The sequence below is a fragment of the Acomys russatus genome, chromosome 23, assembly GCF_903995435.1.
Source record: "Acomys russatus chromosome 23, mAcoRus1.1, whole genome shotgun sequence".
Taxonomy (NCBI): Eukaryota; Metazoa; Chordata; class Mammalia; order Rodentia; family Muridae; genus Acomys; species Acomys russatus.
Window position 1 is genome coordinate 37,508,134 of NC_067159.1, and position 19,832 is coordinate 37,527,965.

Genomic DNA, 19,832 nt, shown 5'->3' on the forward strand with positions numbered 1-19,832 from the left:
ATGCATGCTATTTAAAGAACACCTGTATAAACATATGTCCACAAATAGTTTTTTATATTCAGCATCCCTGATATACTTTCCTTGTTTTCTTTCATTCTCAGACTTTGTTTTCCTTAACCTGCCATCATCTTCTGATTCTTTTTTTTGTCTCTAGAACATCCGACACTCGACACTCATCCTGAGTTGTTGGACCTTGGCACTAAGGAATTAGGCCGAAAATACTGTGTTTGGTCTACTCAGCCAGTCAACATCTTCCTCCCTACCACACCACTACTCTGGTCTCATTCCTATTTTAAGCTTTCTTCTCTCTTACCAAAATGTGAGAGACAAGAAAGGATCAAAATTGTATTTACATCACAGTATGCACTGTGCTAAAGAAAACAGCAACAGCCAAGCCTCTTTTGAAAAACAATTTGCCATTTAAGAAAGATGATGACAATACAGAAAAATAACACTTGTCTGCCAGCATTATAATAACAGCTCAGCCACAGTCAAATATGACCCTGACATGCTGGGTTGGAGGAAACCAGAAACATCACTAGGTGCAGAATTTCTTAGATCAAAGCATCCTAACATGTATCTATTTAGGACTTGGATACCACAGCATCCTTATTATTAGGAGCATATCTGTTAGAGAATACAGTTTCAAGGACAGAATCCTGAAGGAATAAAGCCCTAGAAATATGAGTTGAAAGGTGTCAGGCCATCACCATCAGATAGGAAAGTATGGGTGACTTTTGGGAATGTCCCACATGGCTGCCCACATACTCACCTAGCCATGTTCATATCAGTTACACAGCCAAAGCTATGCTCCCAGGCTTGAAATATTTTCTTTAATTTATGGAGAGAGAGAGAGAGAGAGAGAGAGAGAGAGAGAGAGAGAGAGAGAGAGAGAGAGAGAGAGAGAGAGAGGACACAAATATTCTTGTACTGGGGTTATTAAATGCCCAACACCTACTAAGAGAGACACTCATGTCATGCACAAAATACGAAAAAGATGTCAGGGGCTCATAAAATAAGGAAACTATGCAAATAAACACAATGAGCATTTTGATGAACCTTCTGTTTTCCTACAGAGAAGAAACGTAATGTATTCTAACTGGGAACTTCTCAACAGACTTGCTCTCACTGATGAAATGCAGGAGCTGGCCTGGTTTTCTTCTCAAAATTATAATTCTTCATAATTCTTCATATGTTACCCAAAAAAGAAACTTGTTTTAAGGAGCCGTTTTATTATCCTTGGTCTACAAAGGTCTGCTTTATGCTCTATATTTTATATCCTATGTAGATTAAATTATTTAATCTATTTTCTAAACAATTCTGAACCTACCTGTACAACTCTCAGTATTTGCTTTTACTTGAAGCCTGACACTAGGAATGCATTGGTTCTAATGTCTTTAAATTTTAAAGCAACAGTTACCATCCCATTATTTCAATATGGCAGGGGACAATAAATATACAGGATAGTGTGTTTTCTCCAAAAATAAAAAGTAAAATTACATTCTCCTTTAAAAATTGTGTCTAAATATAATTGTATTACCAAATAAGAAACTTGACATAATCACCATTTTCCTTGCATATAAACACAATTCTGCACAATATGTTTCTTGGGCAGATCCTTGGTTTTATGAAGTTCACTTTTTAGTGAACAGTTGAGTTATATATGTTTGAGAAATTATTATGCTCAACAAAGAAATGAAAAATAATCAGGAGAATAAGAAAAAATCATTTGTGAAAGATGCTCAGTCAGTCCTCAAACTCATATGCACATGACACATGTACTGAAAATGAGCCACATAAACACATTCCCTCAACTAACAGAGAGATCACTATCCTATGATCAAAGAAATATTTGCCATTTGCTAGGCAACTGCTAGGAATGCTGTAGACAATTTACACATAGAGTTGCACTTAATTATTATGACAGTCCTTTAAAATATGTGGTAACCATTTCAGATATAAAAGAATTGCATTTTAAGATAAATAAAAAAAATTGCTCAGCCAAGTGTGTGCAGACCCCACATTTGAATCGATCTAAATAAAAACAAGCATCAGTATAATTATCCCAAATGAATGAATATAAATAGGGGACTTAATTATCATTTAAAATGAATGAGTTTTTTTTTTTAACATAAAGGAAAGCAGAGGGAGGAAAGGTGATTAATTTGATGAATTGTGTGATACATTTATTTAAGCCAATAAATTCAATGTGTGGTTTCAACATGTAAAAATTAGTGGGAGCGTGTACCTTTTATTTCTTAGTTGTCTTTGAAAGCTTTTGTTTAATAGTTATGACATATTCCAAAATTTAAAAGCCACATTTCAAGTTCCTAATGGCTACAAGGGTAGTGATTATGGTGGTAAGCAGCACAGCAGAGAGGTTTGTAGCCATCAACAGGTAGGGAGCACATCAGGTGGCTCTCATTCTGAGTCATGGGAAAACTGAGACCTTTTGAAGGAATACACTTTTGTCCTCACTGTCTTTTATTATCATCTCTTATTATAGCATGCAACAAGATATACCAAAACATACAATCACTGACTTCACCAAATGAGCCTTTAGGCAAAACTGTTCACCTCTCAGATTCAGATGCAATGAATGAATGCAGTTGGATGGACTTATTCAGAGCTGCAGCTTCTGATCAAGTGATGGTGGCAGAAAGAGAAGTACTGAGGAGCAGAAGCCTGTGAGAAGGTGGAAGATGGAATGGAGATGATGGCCCATGAACTCTAACCTGGGTAAAAAGAAAGAGATTATCTATAGAAAATGCAGCTATGGAGCAGTTTAACAGTGTGCCCAAGTAAGGTTCACAAAACGCTCATGCATACACACACACACACACACACACACACAAAAGAGGTAGGAAAGGAGGAAAAGGAGTTCCAGAATCATTGACAAAATCAAAACAGGAGGAAGAAGAGCAGTGGGAAGAGTGCTTAGACCTACGAGAAAGTCTAGTTCATCCAACATGGATTCCTTACAGAACTGACAGAATTTGTTCTGAAAGTTTCCACAAAGGAAGATTCCTTTTGGCAGGATCCCAGCAGCCTTTGAGTACCAGAGCTGCACTGATTTAAAAAATATAAATGAAAACCTTTTATTCACACCTCTGGATTTATTGAGATAGCTATTGGGGTGATTAGGACACTCAAATTCCAGCCTGTGAACGGTTGATCAAACAGTTTCCTCTGTGTGTGTGTGTGTGTGTGTGTGTGTGTGTGTGTGTGTTTATTTCAATTTAATCAGTAAAAAGCCCCACATTTGACCATGACCCCTGGAGGGGGAGACCTGGTGGCACTCAGAGGAAGGACAGCAGGTTGCCAAGAAGAGACTTGATATCCTATGGGCATATACAAGGGGGAGGAAGAAAGAAAGAAACAAACAAACAAACAAAAAAGAAATACAAATTAACTTCAGAAAAATATTCTGGGGACTTTACAAGAAAACATTTTTCTGATGCTCATGCCCAGTCCTTAAACCAGTTCCTGAGTCCTTCCCTGTATTATAAAAGCAGCCCTCATTAGCCAGTGGCATGTTCTCATCTGCAGTTTATTCCCCAAGCTACTATTCTGACTCCTTGGAGACATCACTATTTGATTCCTTGCCAGAATCACTAAATCAATAGATGTGTTCTTAGGCTTAATCTGTTAACTTTAACAGATATTAACACTATGGATCATCTTCTCCTTTACCCTCCTTTTATTTTATCAATGTTTAATATTTGTGACTATTTCTTGCTTGTAAACAGTGAGTTGTGATCACGATTCCCTCATACACATTGTCTTCTCTTGTTCCCACCCCAATCCTTTCTTCTTATCCCTCCTCCTTTCATGTCTTGTGCAGATGGTCACAGCTCCTGTGTGCTCATGATTGCAATGACCATGTGCTTCCAGAAGAAAATTATTTAGAGTATTCTTCACCATCCTACAAGTTTGTCTTTGCACCCACTCTTCCACAATGCTCCTAAGCTTTGCAGTGGGTGATTTAGATTTTCTATTTAGGGCTCTTATTCTCATCACTTTATCATGTTTTGAGCCTTGGCTTTGGCCACCATTCACTGCCAAATAAGGCTTGTGTAGGGTAAGACCTGCATGAGATCTATATAAACATACATACTTAGAAGATAGTTTCAATACATGCTCATTTAGGAAAACATCAGTAGTGGATTCTCTTATATGCCTGTGCCCTCCTTTGCCTTGCAGTCATCTAATTTTTGATGAAGATGGTAAAACAGGCAAGCATGCAAACAAACACCCATACTCAAGAAAAGACAGCGCCTTCAGCAAATGATGCTGGGAATATTGGATAACTACAGGATGAAGAAGGAAACTAGATCTGTATCTCTCACCTCAAAAAAATAATCTAAATGGATCAAGAAACTCAACATAAGACTTGAAACTCTGAAAGTACCAGAGGAAAAAGTAGGGAGTGCACTATAAGATAGAGGCAGTGGATCCAGCCATATATGTATGGAATTTTGGAAGTATGTGTCAAAATAAACCTTTTCTCCTTTTCAGCCTTCTCTTGAATATTTGTCACAGTGATAAAATGTTGACAAACACAAATATCATATGTCTCCCAATTTTCATATTTCCAATTATCTACCTCTACCTTAAACTACATTTCTGATATATATATATATAATCTAAAATGAGTTGCTTGACACCTCAACCTAAATATTATTTAAGTTTCAATCTCAAAATTCTCTCATATCTATTGTTACTGGACTGAGTGACACTTTCATGATACTTCAAGTTTTCTATATCATGAGCCTTGGAATTTTTTTTGTTATAGTCTTGTTTTTGTTGCTGTGATAAAATACCCTGACAAAAAAACTTAAGGGTAAAAAGAGGTTTATTTCAGTTTATAATTTTAGGTCACCATTCACCTTTATGGGGAAGTCAAGGTAGAAACCTCAAATAGTCACATAAAGAACAGAGAGAAATGGATGTGCACATGTTCCCTTGCTTGCTGTAGTTCAGCTTCTTTCTCTACTCCTATGTACCTCATGCCTAGGGTATGGTACCACCCAGAGTTGGCTGGGTCTTTCCACATCAGCTAAATCAAGACAACCTCCCACTTACAGTCCCAAGGAACAACCCAATTTATACAAGCCTTCAGTGAGAGTCTTCCCAGAGCATTCCAGCTTATGTCAAATTGACAAAACTCACCATCACAATTCTTTTATTTTTCTTTCTGTTCATTTGTGGAAATTTTTGAGATTGTAATATAATTAAAACATTTCTCTCCTCCTGTTCCTCTTTCCAAACAGTCCCACATACTCCTCCCTGCTCTCTTTCAAAGTCATGGCCTCCTTTTCACTAATTGTTATTACATGCATATATATATATATATATATTCCTAAATATAACTTCTTATATCAGTATACTGTTACTTGTACTTATGTTTTCAGGGATAGGTGTTTGGCACTGAATAACCAATTGATGCATCTATAAATCACTCTCACACCTGAGACTCAGGAAATATTGTAGAAGATGGGGCAGAAATATTGTAAGAGCCAGAGGATCAGGAGTTTGCTGTGAGATTTCTGTTCCCTAGTATTATCAGACCCTAAACCCATAATCTCCTCAGCATCACAATTCCTTTTAAAGCTTCCCTCGCTTTATTAAGATCAACATGTCTCTAAAGATTTAAAGCTATGTATGCTTAAACCCCAAACGTGTGACCCATACATTCTTTTTAACAAATGCATAAACCTTATAGATTATTCTGGCAGTGACAAGACAATTGCAACTTGAGCGACTTAGAATCATACTTTCTGTGCTTCTTCAGTCCTCCTAAAACCATGGTAGCTTAGGGCTTAAATGTTTTTATTTTAATGGTTTAAATGATTTTTTACAAATTAAAGAACACTATGAACAATAAAGTACAATATATTCTTATAATCGTACTGAACAATGTGAATTGTTCAAAGGAGATGCTAGTGTCCTGATATTGATCAAGGTAACATGAACTATATTTCATATGACTATGAAATAGACATTGAAAGAAGGCCACCATGTTCAAGCTTTTTTCACACTAGTATATTCCTCTGAATGTTAGTTAAAAACATGGGATAAAAATTGATGAGAATGATTACTTTGGGAAAAAATAAAGCTTGTCTTCATAAATAAGATGGAAAAAAACCAACAGTGGGAGGAAGAGGAGGATGAGGAGAATAGAGAAGAGGGGTGGCGAGGAAGGAGGAGGGAGGAGGACAAATGGAATCCCTAGTGAGGAGCAGTTCTTGTACTTTTTGCTTCAGATCCTAAAAATGGAGCAATGGGAGCTGCCAACGTGCAAACATGGCAGAGGAGCTTAAAAGAAAGGAAGCTACGCTACAGTGCACAATATTATAAGACAAACTTACTCTAAAGAACTAGATATAAAGCAAGCTCAGGGCAGGCTAGAAGTGTGAAAGACTTAGGGGCTTGTATTTTCTTCTGAGGACTTACAGCTAATCCCTTACAGCATCTGACACTTCTCAGCACGTGGACCAGCTGAACATCAGCAGTAAAGCATAGCTGCCATTTTTATATATTTAGAAGCTAAACACATACGATGTCCAATAATAACCTGGATTTCAACAAGGGTGCCTAGAAAGTAGTTCCCCTCCCTATTCTTATTTCATAGCTGCTTCCCAAATCATCGTAAGATATTTGACAACCAAAAATAGTGTAATAGAATAACAAATGAAACTCAAAGCATTAGGCAACAACAGACAAACTGTTAACATCTTTGACATATGCACCTTACGTGTGGCCAGGACGATGTTCCTTACTTGCATTTTTTTTTTAAAGTTCTATACCATGTGTTTCTGCATGTGTACCTTGTTTGCCATGTGTGCCGTGGTTCATGTCTATGAAGGTCAAAGGATGACTTGCTCCAGTCAGTTCTCTCCTTCCACCATGTGGGCTCTAGATATCAAACTCAAGTCATTGGGTTTGATGGCAAGTACTTTGCCCACTGAGCCACTGAGCCACCACCACTTCCCCCAACATACATACCATGATCCTTAGTTTAAATAATTTCCAGGGTTTGGGAAGGATTAAGTTTTGTCACAGGTGGGAGCAGTCTTAGCGGGTTTTACCCTTGGGGCACCCCATGAATACCTTGTGAAAGACTGAGTGGAGCCATCTTGGGTCTGGAATTCAGGAAGCAGACCTGGGAACCCCACCTGGGACTAATGTCTTTCTAATGGACCCTCACCGGGAGAAGGAGCCGGTCCTTCCCACATGACTCAGGCAGTTGGAAAAGAGAGAATAACAAAGTCGGCTACAGAGAGAGCGTGCGGGGGCAGCGGACGAGCTGGACCAGCACGCAGGCCAGAGAGACACCTAAGGACCCGTCCCGTGGAACAGCTACCGGAAGGTTCACTCTTTTGTCCCTTTAACCTTTTTCCTTCTTGTATAAGCTAGTTGGGTTGTATAATAAAGTTTAATTGCTAAGAAACAGAGTCAACACCGGGGGCTATGGGGGCTTTCTCTGTGTAGCTTTGGCTGTTATAGACTCGCTTTGAAGACCAGGATGGCCTCAAAATCGCAGAGATCTGCCTGCCTCTGCTTCCTCAAGTGCTGAGATCACAGGTGTGCACCACCACACCTGCTTAATAGATTTTTTTTTATTAATTTATTCTTGTTACATCTCAATGTTTATCCCATCCCTTGTATCCTCCCATGCCTCCCCCCCCCCATTTTCCCATTATTCCCCTCCCCTATGACTGTTCCTGAGGGGGATTACCTCCCCCTATATATTCTCATAGGGTATCAAGTCTCTTCTTGGCTACCTGCTGTCCTTCCTCTGAGTGCCACCAGGTCTCCCCCTCCAGGGGACATGGTCAAATGTGAGGCACCTAAAGACAGAGTCTCACAGTGTACCCTTAGCTGTGTTGAATCTCACTAAGTTTTGACTGGGTTAGCCCTGAATTCCAATTCATCTCTCTGCCTCTGTCTCCCTCCTGTTGGGATTAAAAGGCATATAATACCATGCCTGGCTTTAGATTGGAAAAATTTTAAACTAACAGTAAATATTTTGACAAGGCAGATTATTATTCTTCAAATAATTTAAAATATTACTGGAATTTAAAATATTTCACAATTTTTGAAACTTAACTTTCACCTAAATTATGTATTAGCTAAACTGGGTAACAACTGGTACTCTATGAGGCGGGAAATAGATTTTCACCTATTCAATTTCTTTTGTAATTTCATGAAATCTGCTCCAGCTTTATACTCTTTGACTCCATCTGCCCTTGGTTCTTCCCAGTGTGGATTCCTCTGCTTCTTTTCCTGAAGTTCTCACCATATGTTTCCCCACGAACGTGACAGTATCTCACACAGGAAGCCAAGCCTTCTCATTTTTCCAGTTTTCAAATTACTTAGTCATTAAGCTGTCTACAAAGCCAGATGAAAAGGCTTTTCAATGTAAACTTTTACCTTTTTTGCTTCTCTGAGACAGGGGTTCGTCATGTAGCTCAGGGATGCCCTGGAATTTCTTATGTAGCCCAGGCTCTCCTCTTACCTCAGCCTACCATGGGTTGGTATTAACAGCCTGTACTGTGATGCCAGCAGAAACGCCTCTTTTAAATAGATAAATACACTATTAAACAATGTCCTAATAATTAAAGCAACATCTATGGCACCCTAAGGAGGATGCCTCCTGCACTTTCTCTTTTATTCTAATTCTCAAAAGCAACTTCCAAATATGTGTTACTATTTCTCCAGGTTCTGCTTCTTAATAAACAACTGTAAAGGGATTGCCCATGATCACAGTGAAGGTAAATCAAGAATCTGGGTCTGAGACAGTCTGCCTCTGGAGACACCACGGGTGGGCAGTGCTCACAAAAGTGTGTGCAGTAGAAAAGTCCTCTGCCATTCCAGTGTCACCCTGACGTCCTGACGCTTAGGCCTAGCCTCTTTAGTAATTACATATTACTGAATTATTTCCTACTTAAGTGAAAAATTGTCTAAAGGGGTTTCTTCTTTATTTCTCAGCTCAGGTGACCTAATTGGACCCTTTCAATGCTACTCTATAAAACCAAGTTTTGCCTGGTACGTGAGTAGAACCAGGGGTTTGCTTCATAGGACAAATTGCAGAAAGAGCTGGGAATCCTCTGCCCTGAGGGGGACAGATTTAGGCAGGCATGCTTCACAACAGTGGTGGCCAAGCTGCTTGATGACAGCTGTGGCCTGGCACTTGGCAGCTGGGAGTAGGGATACACACTGTTTCTAGTCTTAATGTTTTCTGTTTTTATGGGAATCATGGGACGAATAATACCAACTAACTTTTTTTAAAGGATGAGACAAATAATTTGGACTTTAATGAGTAGCTCCTGAGGAAGGTAGCAAGTTTTGTGGTTGTTTTTGTTTTTGTTGTTTTGGTTCTTTGTTTTGCTTTTGTTTGTTTTGTTTGTCTATCTGTCTGTCTGTCTGTTGTTTGTTTTTCAAGACAGAGTTTCTTTGTGCATCCCTAGCTGTCCCAGAATTTGCTCTGTAGACTAGGATGGCCTTGCACTCAGAGACCCACCTGCCTCTATCTCCTGAGTACTGAGATTAAAGGCAGACACTATCATTGCCTGGCATTCGCAGTTTTAAAAAAATTTTTTAAAGCATTAGCTTCAGAACGAAACAGGGGAAGGGTCCCCTTTCTGACCTTAATAAACCATATCTAGTTAAATATAAATCAAAAGACATTTTAAATTAAATGTCCATCCATTGTACATTTTATTTACTCTGCTTTAGTAATGGTGACTGAACCTTGCCATCTGCCACTGAAGGACTAATTGGACACTTAATGGTAAGCACAGCTTTGGGGATGTGTAGATGCGGTCATTACAAGCAGTGTCTTCACGGGTGTCAAAACATGTTTACCTCTTCATGTTTATTGCTACACAGCTACGTGTGGGGAGACACACGGTGGCTGGTGAGTTGATGGCTGGATAACGTTCTGGTACTCACTGCTTGTGTGAACATGGAAAGTCTCTCTCTGAGTAGCAGTCTTCTTCTCTCAGAAAGGATGCAGTTGCACCAACTGAGCCCCCATGCTATGTTAAGCTAACGTCAACTCTGTGCTGAGAAAAAGGTCTCACATAAGTGATCTCTACTTAATAAGCCAGATAAAGAGGGAAAGAGACCCAGTGAGTCACTCCTCCTTCTGAGAGATGGGGAGTCACCATCTTTAATTGGGTACCTACTAGTGAGTTACCAGCCACCAAGGACAGCCTTCAAATCATGCTTACATGGGACATGGTTCACCTCTATGGGTCACAAAATAGAAGTAGTAGACATGACCCAGAGAAGGAGATTTCCATGGAGAAGGTAAGACAGACAGGGTGGCAGGAAAGGGAGGATAAGACTTGACTGTACGTGTTGTGTACACTTAGTAAACTGCATAGAAAAAAATTTAACTGATAACAAGAGAGATGTTAAGGTTTCTTCATATCACCCATGTTGCTCAGAATAACCACTGTCTCTATGCTCTAACGTGAGATTCAGTCAATCAAAAGGCATCTTCTGGAATGGCCTAAACTAAACTTACAAAGAGGTCACTTGTTCAGGGTCCAAAAGAGTGATGGCTTCTGTGCGTTTGCTTGCAGTGGCTACTTTGCCAAAGACCCTGAGCTGTGATGGAGAGTGCCAGTGTCCACCATTTGTGTGTCCCCTCCATCACTGATTTCAAGTTGTCTCAGGTCATCATTCATTGTTATAAATACACTCTCCATTTTCACTGAAAAACAAGTCTTCACATTTATTAAAAGTGGATTAGATCTTAAGGCAACTAAAGCCAAAACCATTCCACCTAAAGGAAAGAGAAATGCTGTGAGGAACTTAACTGCCTAGTAAATTAAAATAATTTCAGGCAATATTTCTTAATAATAAAATAAATTAATAAATAATTTCTTTCTGCATATCTCATCAGGGACACGTTCTACAATAATTAATATTCTGGTGAAATTTCTTTACCAAAGCTAACCATTTTTAATGCTGACTCTCAGACTCGCAAATGAATCTGAAAATAAAACCCAAGGAAACTCAGAGCAACCACCCTAACATTCATTGGAAAGTGAACTCACTGACATAGTCAGCCAAATTGAGTTCTTTCCTTTTTCTCAGTTCATGGCCGGGGGGGGGGGGGTGCTTCTGTACAGATTGAGGTGAGGCAGATGAATGGGCGAGGATGCTACAAATAAGGCATTTTGCTCCATTTATATACATTTCAGGTGAGATCTAGATTTAATACTGTGTGCAATTTTATTTTAGAAAGGACTGCGCACTTCCTGGAGCACTCGGGAAGAGTTCTAGCTCTTCAGCAGTTGCACAGGCAGGTGTTGGAAGCTGCGAGAACAAGAAATGCATTCCCAGAGCAGTGCAAGGCAGAGAAGTCATTCAGAGTCACCGGTGGTGGGGAAAACAGACCAGCCGCATTTAAAGATACCCTGGGCTAGGTGGCTCCCGGACAGACTGTTTACTGGTGGGCCCTATTCTCAGAAATGCTTCAAGGTCATCTTTTCCTCTCCACCCCAAGCCCTGACAAACATGAGACCACCCACCTGGAGGCGCTAGGCCAGCCTGGAGCAGGTCCTGGCTGCTGCCGCTAGTGCCAGAAGCCACAGGAAACATCGCTGGAGGTTGGAGCCAGAAGCCTGGGAACTGAAGCGGTGGGGCCAGGCCTGTAACTTCCCTTGTAGCCCTTGAGATCTGCTAGTCTGTGGACGCTTGCTTCCTACCCTGGGGACTGTGGCCGGAGGTTGCTGGAAATGCAGCCCAGGGGCTCAGGCCACAAGGCTAGGGCTAGGCTTTGTTGGGGGAAGTGAAACTGCTTGGGGCTTGCTCTTGCTTATGTTTTAGAGAGCTGTCGTGGCGTCTCATCTTATGCCCTCTTTACCCAGGCTGTCTTTAAACTTAGGTGATCTGCAGCATGTAGACTTTGTTATCCTGCTTTTGTGTTTCTCTCCTATGCTGACCTTTTCTACTGCAAGAATAGGATACTGAAAGTAGACTTCTAAAAAGGAGAACTGCTTAATAGAGAGCTAGATACAGAAACAGAGATATAAAGGTATTCATCTTTTAATATTGCATTTTACTCAGACTCTAGACTAGATCTGTATGCCGTACTTTTCATTTTCTGAGCGATTTTCATTCCCAGATGAAACCTTTTTTCCTAATTCTAATTTAGAAATGAGCCAGGTCAAAGAGAAATTACACAGGTTTCTAAATAGCCCATGTCCTCCTCAAACATAAATTTTGCTTGTGTTCTTGCTTGTTTTAAAGACTGAGAAATACCAATGAGTTACCTCAGAGCCTAGTGATAAACAAATATCAAACATCATGAAACTAAAACCTCACAAAAGGGGGAGATAACGGATGATCAATTTGAAAACGTGGTAGTAATGCACAGGTCCCACACTCCTCTTTTCCTTCTTCAAAAAGAACCAGAAAGGTCGACTCAGAAACTGTCTTTTACAGTGGTTTTGGAATACTATGACTACCATGTGTCACATAAAATCATTAATTTTTCCCACATGCTGGGTAAAATTTATTAAGTAAAATGTAAGAGAGTTTTGGAAATCATTTAAATACATTTATCTCTATCATGATAATTTCCTTAATTTTGTCATTTTAAGTACATTTAAGTACTGTTTCCAAGTTTGGAACAGTAAAGCAAATGACGTAAGCCAGCACATGAAACAACATATTGACAAGTTATTTGCCATCTATGAAGGATTGCTAACCCAGAACTTCAGCAAAGTTGAAGAGCTTAAATTGAAGTGGGCACAACTTTTTGGTTAATATTTTGAGAAATACAATACTGAGGAAAGATAACGTCTTTGTAGGGGAGCAAGAAAGGGCACTGAATTTTTAACAGCAACTTTGACCAACTTAAAACTAGTGTTTTCTGCATAAATAAGTGTCTGTGTCTTCAATGGCATGGGTGTACACATGGGTAAGATAATGCAGAGTTCACTGGCTTAACTAAGGTCTTCTTTCTAGGGCTGCTAATGATGGCTCTGGATTTTGTTGCTGTTGATGATGTCATCATTTAAAAATATGCCGCATGCTAATCACTATGGGAACGTTTAACAATGTTAATGGCACTTGACCTCAAAACAGTGATGCTTTAACCTCATTAAATAAATGAGAAGTTGGGTTTTAAAACTTGTAAAGGACAGAGCTAGAATTCAGTTGTAGAATTGACTCCTTGTTTTCTAAGCAGATCGTGGAAGGCCATGTCTGAAGACTGCATAGACTCCATGTGCAAATATAGTAATAATTACATGTAACAGTAGCTCGCCCCTTCTCATCCATGAGAATACATTCTAAGGCCTCTATTAGAAACCATAGAGGGCACCACATCTTATATCTACTATGTCTTTTACTTATATATACCTAGATAAGTTGATAAATTGAGCTGGTAAATTATTAATAAATACCAACTAGTCATAACATAAAATAATTTTAATACATGCTTCTTCTGATATTTTCTATACTATACTTGACAGTGGGCTATTGAGTCCAGAGAGAGTGAAACTGTAGCTAGGGGCAGTGTATCTTAACCCTGCTCACATTTCTTCTCAGGGAAGAGGCACTTAGTAAGTGTCACAGCTAGAGGCCTTTTCAGTTAGAATGCCACCAGCAGTGTGTTATCATCGCAAGTTTCTCACTTTTACCTCTGCCACAGAGTGACAAAAGTGCTAGCCACAGTTGGTTCCTTGTTTCTCAGTATATCAAACGCCTGGATCCATTGACTTCTTCCTTTGAAACAAATGTTTTCCTCTAGCAGCAAACAGGTGGCCTGAGTATCATCGTGCCATCTCTGGAGATACAAGCACCACATCACACTGACACTGTGTTACAGTGATTGGGTGGCTGGAGCTGCTCCCTGGTGCCCTGTAGCAGTTGCCATGGCTCATTCCCAGTGCCCTTTACAGAGTAGATGCCTTTTCTCATGCTGGTGGGTTTATTTATACTTGTAAATTCTGTGCACTGAAAGCAGAGCCAGTACCTTCTTAAAGCAACAGCTCGTTGTAAAAGTGAAATCATCTGTATCTCCCTGGCTGTTTACTAATTGCAGAACTTTTTTCTTCATGAATGATTCTGGATTTTTTTAGACCTTAAATTAGATTATTAATCTTGGCATCATTGCCCTTAATTTCTAGGTCAAAAACAGAATGCCAGAATGTCAGGAAAGTGAAGGAATTCTCCAACACCAGCACTTCTGTCATTGGTGAGCTGCTTTCTTCCTTTCCCTAATCTTTCTCATATCTAACTGAGTTCTGTAATATTAATCTGAGCAACATGCCCCCCCCCAAATATCAACATACCAATCCTTGATTTTGTACAGATAGTGCTTACATAGATGATAGCGCCAACATAAGCAACTTGACTTGGTGTATAAGCCAGGACTAAGGAGGTATGTAAGAATGTGACCAATCATGAGGCACTGGGAAGATGGAGGCAGGAGATACGGTGCAGAAACAGATTGGAGAGACATCTGAGGAAGGGAACAAAAATCACAGAATACAGGTGAACTGCAAAGCTGGGAAATGGAAGACTATGGATTGTCCCCAAAGCTTCCTAAAGGAAGTAGGCCGTCTCCCATGTCACACTGACTGTTGGCTCAAATGCGGCTGATGTTCTATCCTATTGTAATCTCCAGATATAAGATTTAAAAAAAATAAATACAAATCAAAATGTTTGTTTGGGGCCAGTATATTGGGTAATGTCTACAGAAGATACAGAAAACACAACAATGGTGACAAATTAAGAGTTAGAAAGGTGCAATATTAAAAATCTGATAATATTTCTTCTAAATATGTTTACGTATTCAATTTCCTTTGCAAGTATTTGCTAAGGCCCTATGGAACAGCTCTGCTTATCTTGAGTACTTGCTCTGTGCTCCAGTGGATAAAGACCAGCCTTTGCTTTTCAGTTACATCCAGGATGGTTTGTGGAATACCCACGTTTCTGCCTTTACTGTGGTTCTTATCACCACTTCCACCCATCAACCCCCACCCCTGGCTGGACACTAAGTGAAAGTAAGATTGCTGGAAAGATGGAGGGTGAATAGAACAAAGTTTTATCAATCAATTAAATATAGTAATTGAATGTCAAGAAGCCTGAAATCCTCCAGTTCTTCTTTGGGCTCCTTTCATTTGATTTGTGAGCTACGATAATTTGTTTACACTTTAACCCCCAAATTTCTGATTAAATTAGTCAGTTCCACTCCCTGCAGCCAACAAAGAATAATATTTTCCTTATCATCTAAAACAAGCATGAAGTGTTATAATTTATCCTAATTTGGGCACTATTTATTTGATAATTTAGACACACACACACACGCAGAGGAGAGAGAGAGAGAGAGAGAGAGAGAGAGAGAGAGAGAGAGAGAGAGAGAGGAATCGAAGCCTTACATGAATTTAGAATTACCATGAATTTATGAAAATATATTTCAGGAAAACATCCTTTATTTTGTTTTCATTCATCAATGTCAAGCATATCTTTAATCAGAGTGAGCTATTCTGACACACCACTCTCCCATCAAAAGGGATACTGTCACTAAAGATGCCTTTCTAACAACTGGATCCTATTTGCTTCAGTTCTTTATAAGATTGATAATTAGGACATTGTTTTCATTATTTATCAATTAATTTTAAAAGAGTGTGACATTATACTAGTTTCTGGGCACACAGGGATGGAAAGATATGGCTTTTACTTCCAAAAATGTTACTTCCCATGCAGTTTTTGTAAAGTATTCTGTGGAAAAAAATTTAAATGATTACATGTTATTAAACATGTTTTGAGATGATTAGGATGTTCCAGAATACTCTTGGTTGTAATATAATTGTCAAAGGAGCTTATACTGTAGATAATCAAGAGTAAATAAACACTGAAATTGAAAATGTTCAAGTAAAGAGAAGTGACTAGGCAAGAGCTTCAACAGGAAGCAAAGCAAAGATAATACACTTTGGGCTGTTGTGTAACCAGCTATGATGATGGGGGAGAAGTACTTCTTAGAACTGTGACCCTTGCTATGAGCCAAGAAAAGAAAGAGAGTGCCTCACAAGTCACCTAACCCTGCTCTGCACTACTACTTGTCTTGCCTTTCAGGGTGCTTGCATAAGTGCACCATGGAGAGGAAGACGTGGAGACCTTGTCTTCCAGGCAGAAGTTGCTCAGTTCTTGTCCCTCATCGTCAGTACATTCTGTTCATACAAGGAACCTTTCCTTCAGGAATCACTCGCTAGTGCTTCTGAGGCATTTGGACAAGATTTACTGTAATAAGCAGGTACGTGAGAACCTCAGCTCTATCCATGGCGTGGTTGACTCCAAGATCCTGACCTGAACATCTCCTGCGAAATGGTCCAACAGAGTGAGACCTTGAAAGTCACTCACAAAACCATTGTGAAGCAGTGCCTCTGAGTTGGCAGAAGACAAAGAGAACTACAAAAAATGTTATAAGATGTTCTCCACAGACAGAATTCTGCCTAACAAAGGACAAGCTTGGATGCAGGCAGAGTCGACAGCCAAACTCTGCCAAGACAGAGTAAGCAAGTCCTCAATAGTTCCTGCCTCACAAATATGTCTCTCACATGTATTGGGTCAAAAGACTGATGACCCAATGTTATAGAGAGATGGTCCAATGTTATAGAGAGTTTTGGGTGACTGCTCAGGTAGCAAACTGTCTCTCTGTCATCTTCTCATTTGGAAAGCTACTAACCTGCACTCCCAGTATACTCAGGTAATCAAATTTATTCCTTCCCAAGTCTCTGATGGGGTTGAAGACCAAAAAGTTTATTTTTACAATTAAGCTTAGTTGTTTAGGGGTTAAGATGTTTTTGGGACTAGATAGATGTTTTAAGTTGATAATGATAAGATATGACAGATATTGAGTTACATTCAGAATTTTAGGCACACCAAGATCAGAAAGATGTTTTCTTCAAGGCTGCCAAATTCAAATAGGCAAAACAGTAAGAATGTAACATTTATATAATTCCTGATTGTGTCACAGTTCTTCTTGCTATAGGTAGCTTATTGCATACATGTGTAATAATATAAATGTATATGTAAAATGTTTAATAAAAAATTAAAAGCTCAGAATGCATGAAGATTCCATTAGCCATAGGCACCTCTCTGCGCTCCTCCTCCATCATAGCTCTCAGTCTGCAGATGAGATGGTTTCCTGGTCAGAGTATGTGTCTCACATGAAGGAGACACAGACGTCCATCTACTGTACCAGTGATGAGAGCAAAGAGCAGGTGGCCAACTCTGCCTTTGTGGAGCGTGTGCGGAAACGTGGCTTTGAGGTGGTGTACAGGACTGGGCCTATTGATGAGTGCTGCGTGCAGCTGCTCAAGGAGTTTGATGGAAAGAGCCTGGTCTCGGTGACTAAGGAAAGCCTGGGGATACCAGAGGATGTAGGAGAGAACAAAAAAGTGACGAGAGCAAGGCAAAGTCTGAGAATCTCTGCAAACTCATGAAGGAGACCTTAGAAACAGATGGAAGGTAACAATCTCCAACAGCTTGTGATTTCATCCTGCTGCATTGTGACCAGCACCTATGGCCGGACAACCGAAGTGGAGCAGATCATGAAGGCCCAGGCACTTTGAGACAACTCTACAATGAGTTGAATAATGCCTAAAAAAAAAAAAAAAAAAAAAAAAAAACCCACTTAGGAATCACTCCTGAACACCCTGTTGTGGAGACCCTGTGGCAGAAGGCTGAGGCAGACAAAATGACAAAGCTGTCAAGGACTTGGTGGGGGGGCTGATATTTGAGATTTCTCTGCTTTCCTCTGGTTTCTCATTTAAGCATCCCCAAACCCACTCCAACTGCATCTAAAGTGTGTCAAACTAGGCCTGGGCATTGACGAGGATGAGGCAGCAGCAGATGATCCCAGTGCTGCTGTTCCTCATGAGATCCCCGCACATGAGGATGCTGGAGGTGCCTCTGGCATGAAATAGAGCGGCCCTGGGCAGCCCATGCCCTCTGTATACTTCCTCTATGGCTCTCCCCAGAGCTTGGCTGGGACCTCAACCACCTGGCTCTCTGCTCATGTCTGGAGGAATCTCTTCTATTCTGTTTTGTGCCTTATGGCAAGAAAATCCCCTTCTACAGAATAGCAAGGTTGGGTATTTTATATTGTGGAGTTTTTTTGTTTTGTTTTGTTTTATTCTGGAATTTAAAATGTACAAAAATAAGTATACAAAATGAAAGAGAAAAGAAAAGAGTATAGAAGAGAATATTTTCAACATCTCCCATACAGTTGATAGGGTAGTAAATAGCCTATTATCTATTTAGGCAAGAAAATAGCACATTTGCTTTGAGAATAAAGTCCAGGTAAGGCTGTTACCTGAAAAGTAAAAGTTGTTTTAGTCCAAACCAGAGTCACTCATTCCAAGAAGAAACAACATATGGCTCCTCTCCAAAGAGCTGAAAATAAGGAGGCACATGGCAAAAGCAAAATTTTAATTGTAGAATTGTCATTAAGATTTTGAAATCCCACTTTTTTTCCAAAATCAAGTAACAGAAATGTTTGAGGCACAAAGCCAGTGGTAGCAGAGCATCGCCTCCTGTAGACCCTGTGATTGTTTCTTTGTGAAGTCTTACACAGTCAGCACCCTGAGGGGGACCAATTGTGTGCTACCAATTCATGGCTTTGACAATGATACTCACAAAGAACCCACCCTGCACTAGTGAACCACCTATAAGATTTCAGAATAGAGGATTCTTTATTCCTGTGTTTCGTTGCTACAATGATAGGCCTGAAACTATACTAAGAAAAGCATTATTTGGCGCAGGTGTAGGAGGTAGTTTTAGAGGGTCAAAATCCAAACAGCACAGGTCCAGCTATGGCAAGGGTACACCTTGTTGTACCATTAGGAAGGATCACATCATGGTGGGAGCATGCACACACACACACACACACACACACACACACACACACACACAAAAGATTAAATGATATGACAGACAGTCAGAACAAGAGACCAGGTAAATATCATCAATCCCTTAGCAGGAAATAGTCCCGTGACCTAAGAACCTGGCAGCAAGCCTTCTTCTAAATCTCCTGCCACCTCTTGACATCCTGGGGGCTCTTGATTGTTAAGGCTCTACATTCTGTTGCAAACCTAAGCTAGAGTCCATAGGCCCTGAAGTCTTTGAGGAATATTGAGAACTCTTGAGCCATCATTAGTGGAACAAATAAAATACTTTTTAGTTTTTGAAGTTTATTTAGGGGAATAAAAACCATCATGTAGGTTGTTGAAGAGTAGAGAATATATCAGTTAGGGACAGTTTCTTTATGGGTCCAAGAAAAACCACAGCAGGAAAAAAGTTTAAAATTGTATGGAAGAATAAATATGGGTTTAAGGCATAGATGCATGTGCCGCCTACATAGTAGCTTGAATAGACACACAAACTTGAGTCTGGAAACTTTATTGGTAAAAACAATAAGGACAAAGAGTAAATATGAGCTATAGCAGAAAGAAAAGGTATGGTGAATTTGTCTGATATCTAAAAGTATGAATAAGAAGCACTTTGAAAAAAATGATTTTTTTTTTTTGGTATTTAAACCTATGAGTGCCAATGAGAATAGTTTGTGAATTTTATAAATAGCTATGAAGTTTAGTAAATTTATTTATTACTGGCAAAATTTGAGGAGATATTAAAATCAATATTGATAAGTAATTTTAAAAATCTTCTGAGACTGTACCAGGAGGATTAAGACTTAGTTAACCTAGCTTAAAACCTTTTCTTTAAAAAAAATTAAGTAAGGAAATGTGCTGCAGCATGGAAATACAATGCAAATATTAAAAGATACTTTTACAGACCAT

The 19,832-nt window shown here is 39.5% G+C and overlaps 1 protein-coding gene and 1 pseudogene across 1 annotated transcript in view; one reads left to right on the forward strand and one right to left on the reverse strand.

Annotated features, from left to right (window-relative positions):
* Bank1 (B cell scaffold protein with ankyrin repeats 1) overlaps positions 1–11,714 on the reverse strand; it is a 254,947-nt gene extending 243,233 nt beyond the window's left edge. Inside the window, exon 1 of the mRNA XM_051166054.1 lies at positions 11,550–11,714. Within this exon, the coding sequence (XP_051022011.1) occupies positions 11,550–11,619 (70 nt within the window). The 5' untranslated portion in view covers positions 11,620–11,714. The remainder of the gene's footprint in view (positions 1–11,549) is intronic.
* Positions 11,715–14,448: 2,734 nt separating this feature from the next.
* LOC127206425 (heat shock protein HSP 90-beta-like) lies at positions 14,449–17,960 on the forward strand (annotated as a pseudogene).
* The last annotated feature ends 1,872 nt before the right edge of the window (positions 17,961–19,832 follow it).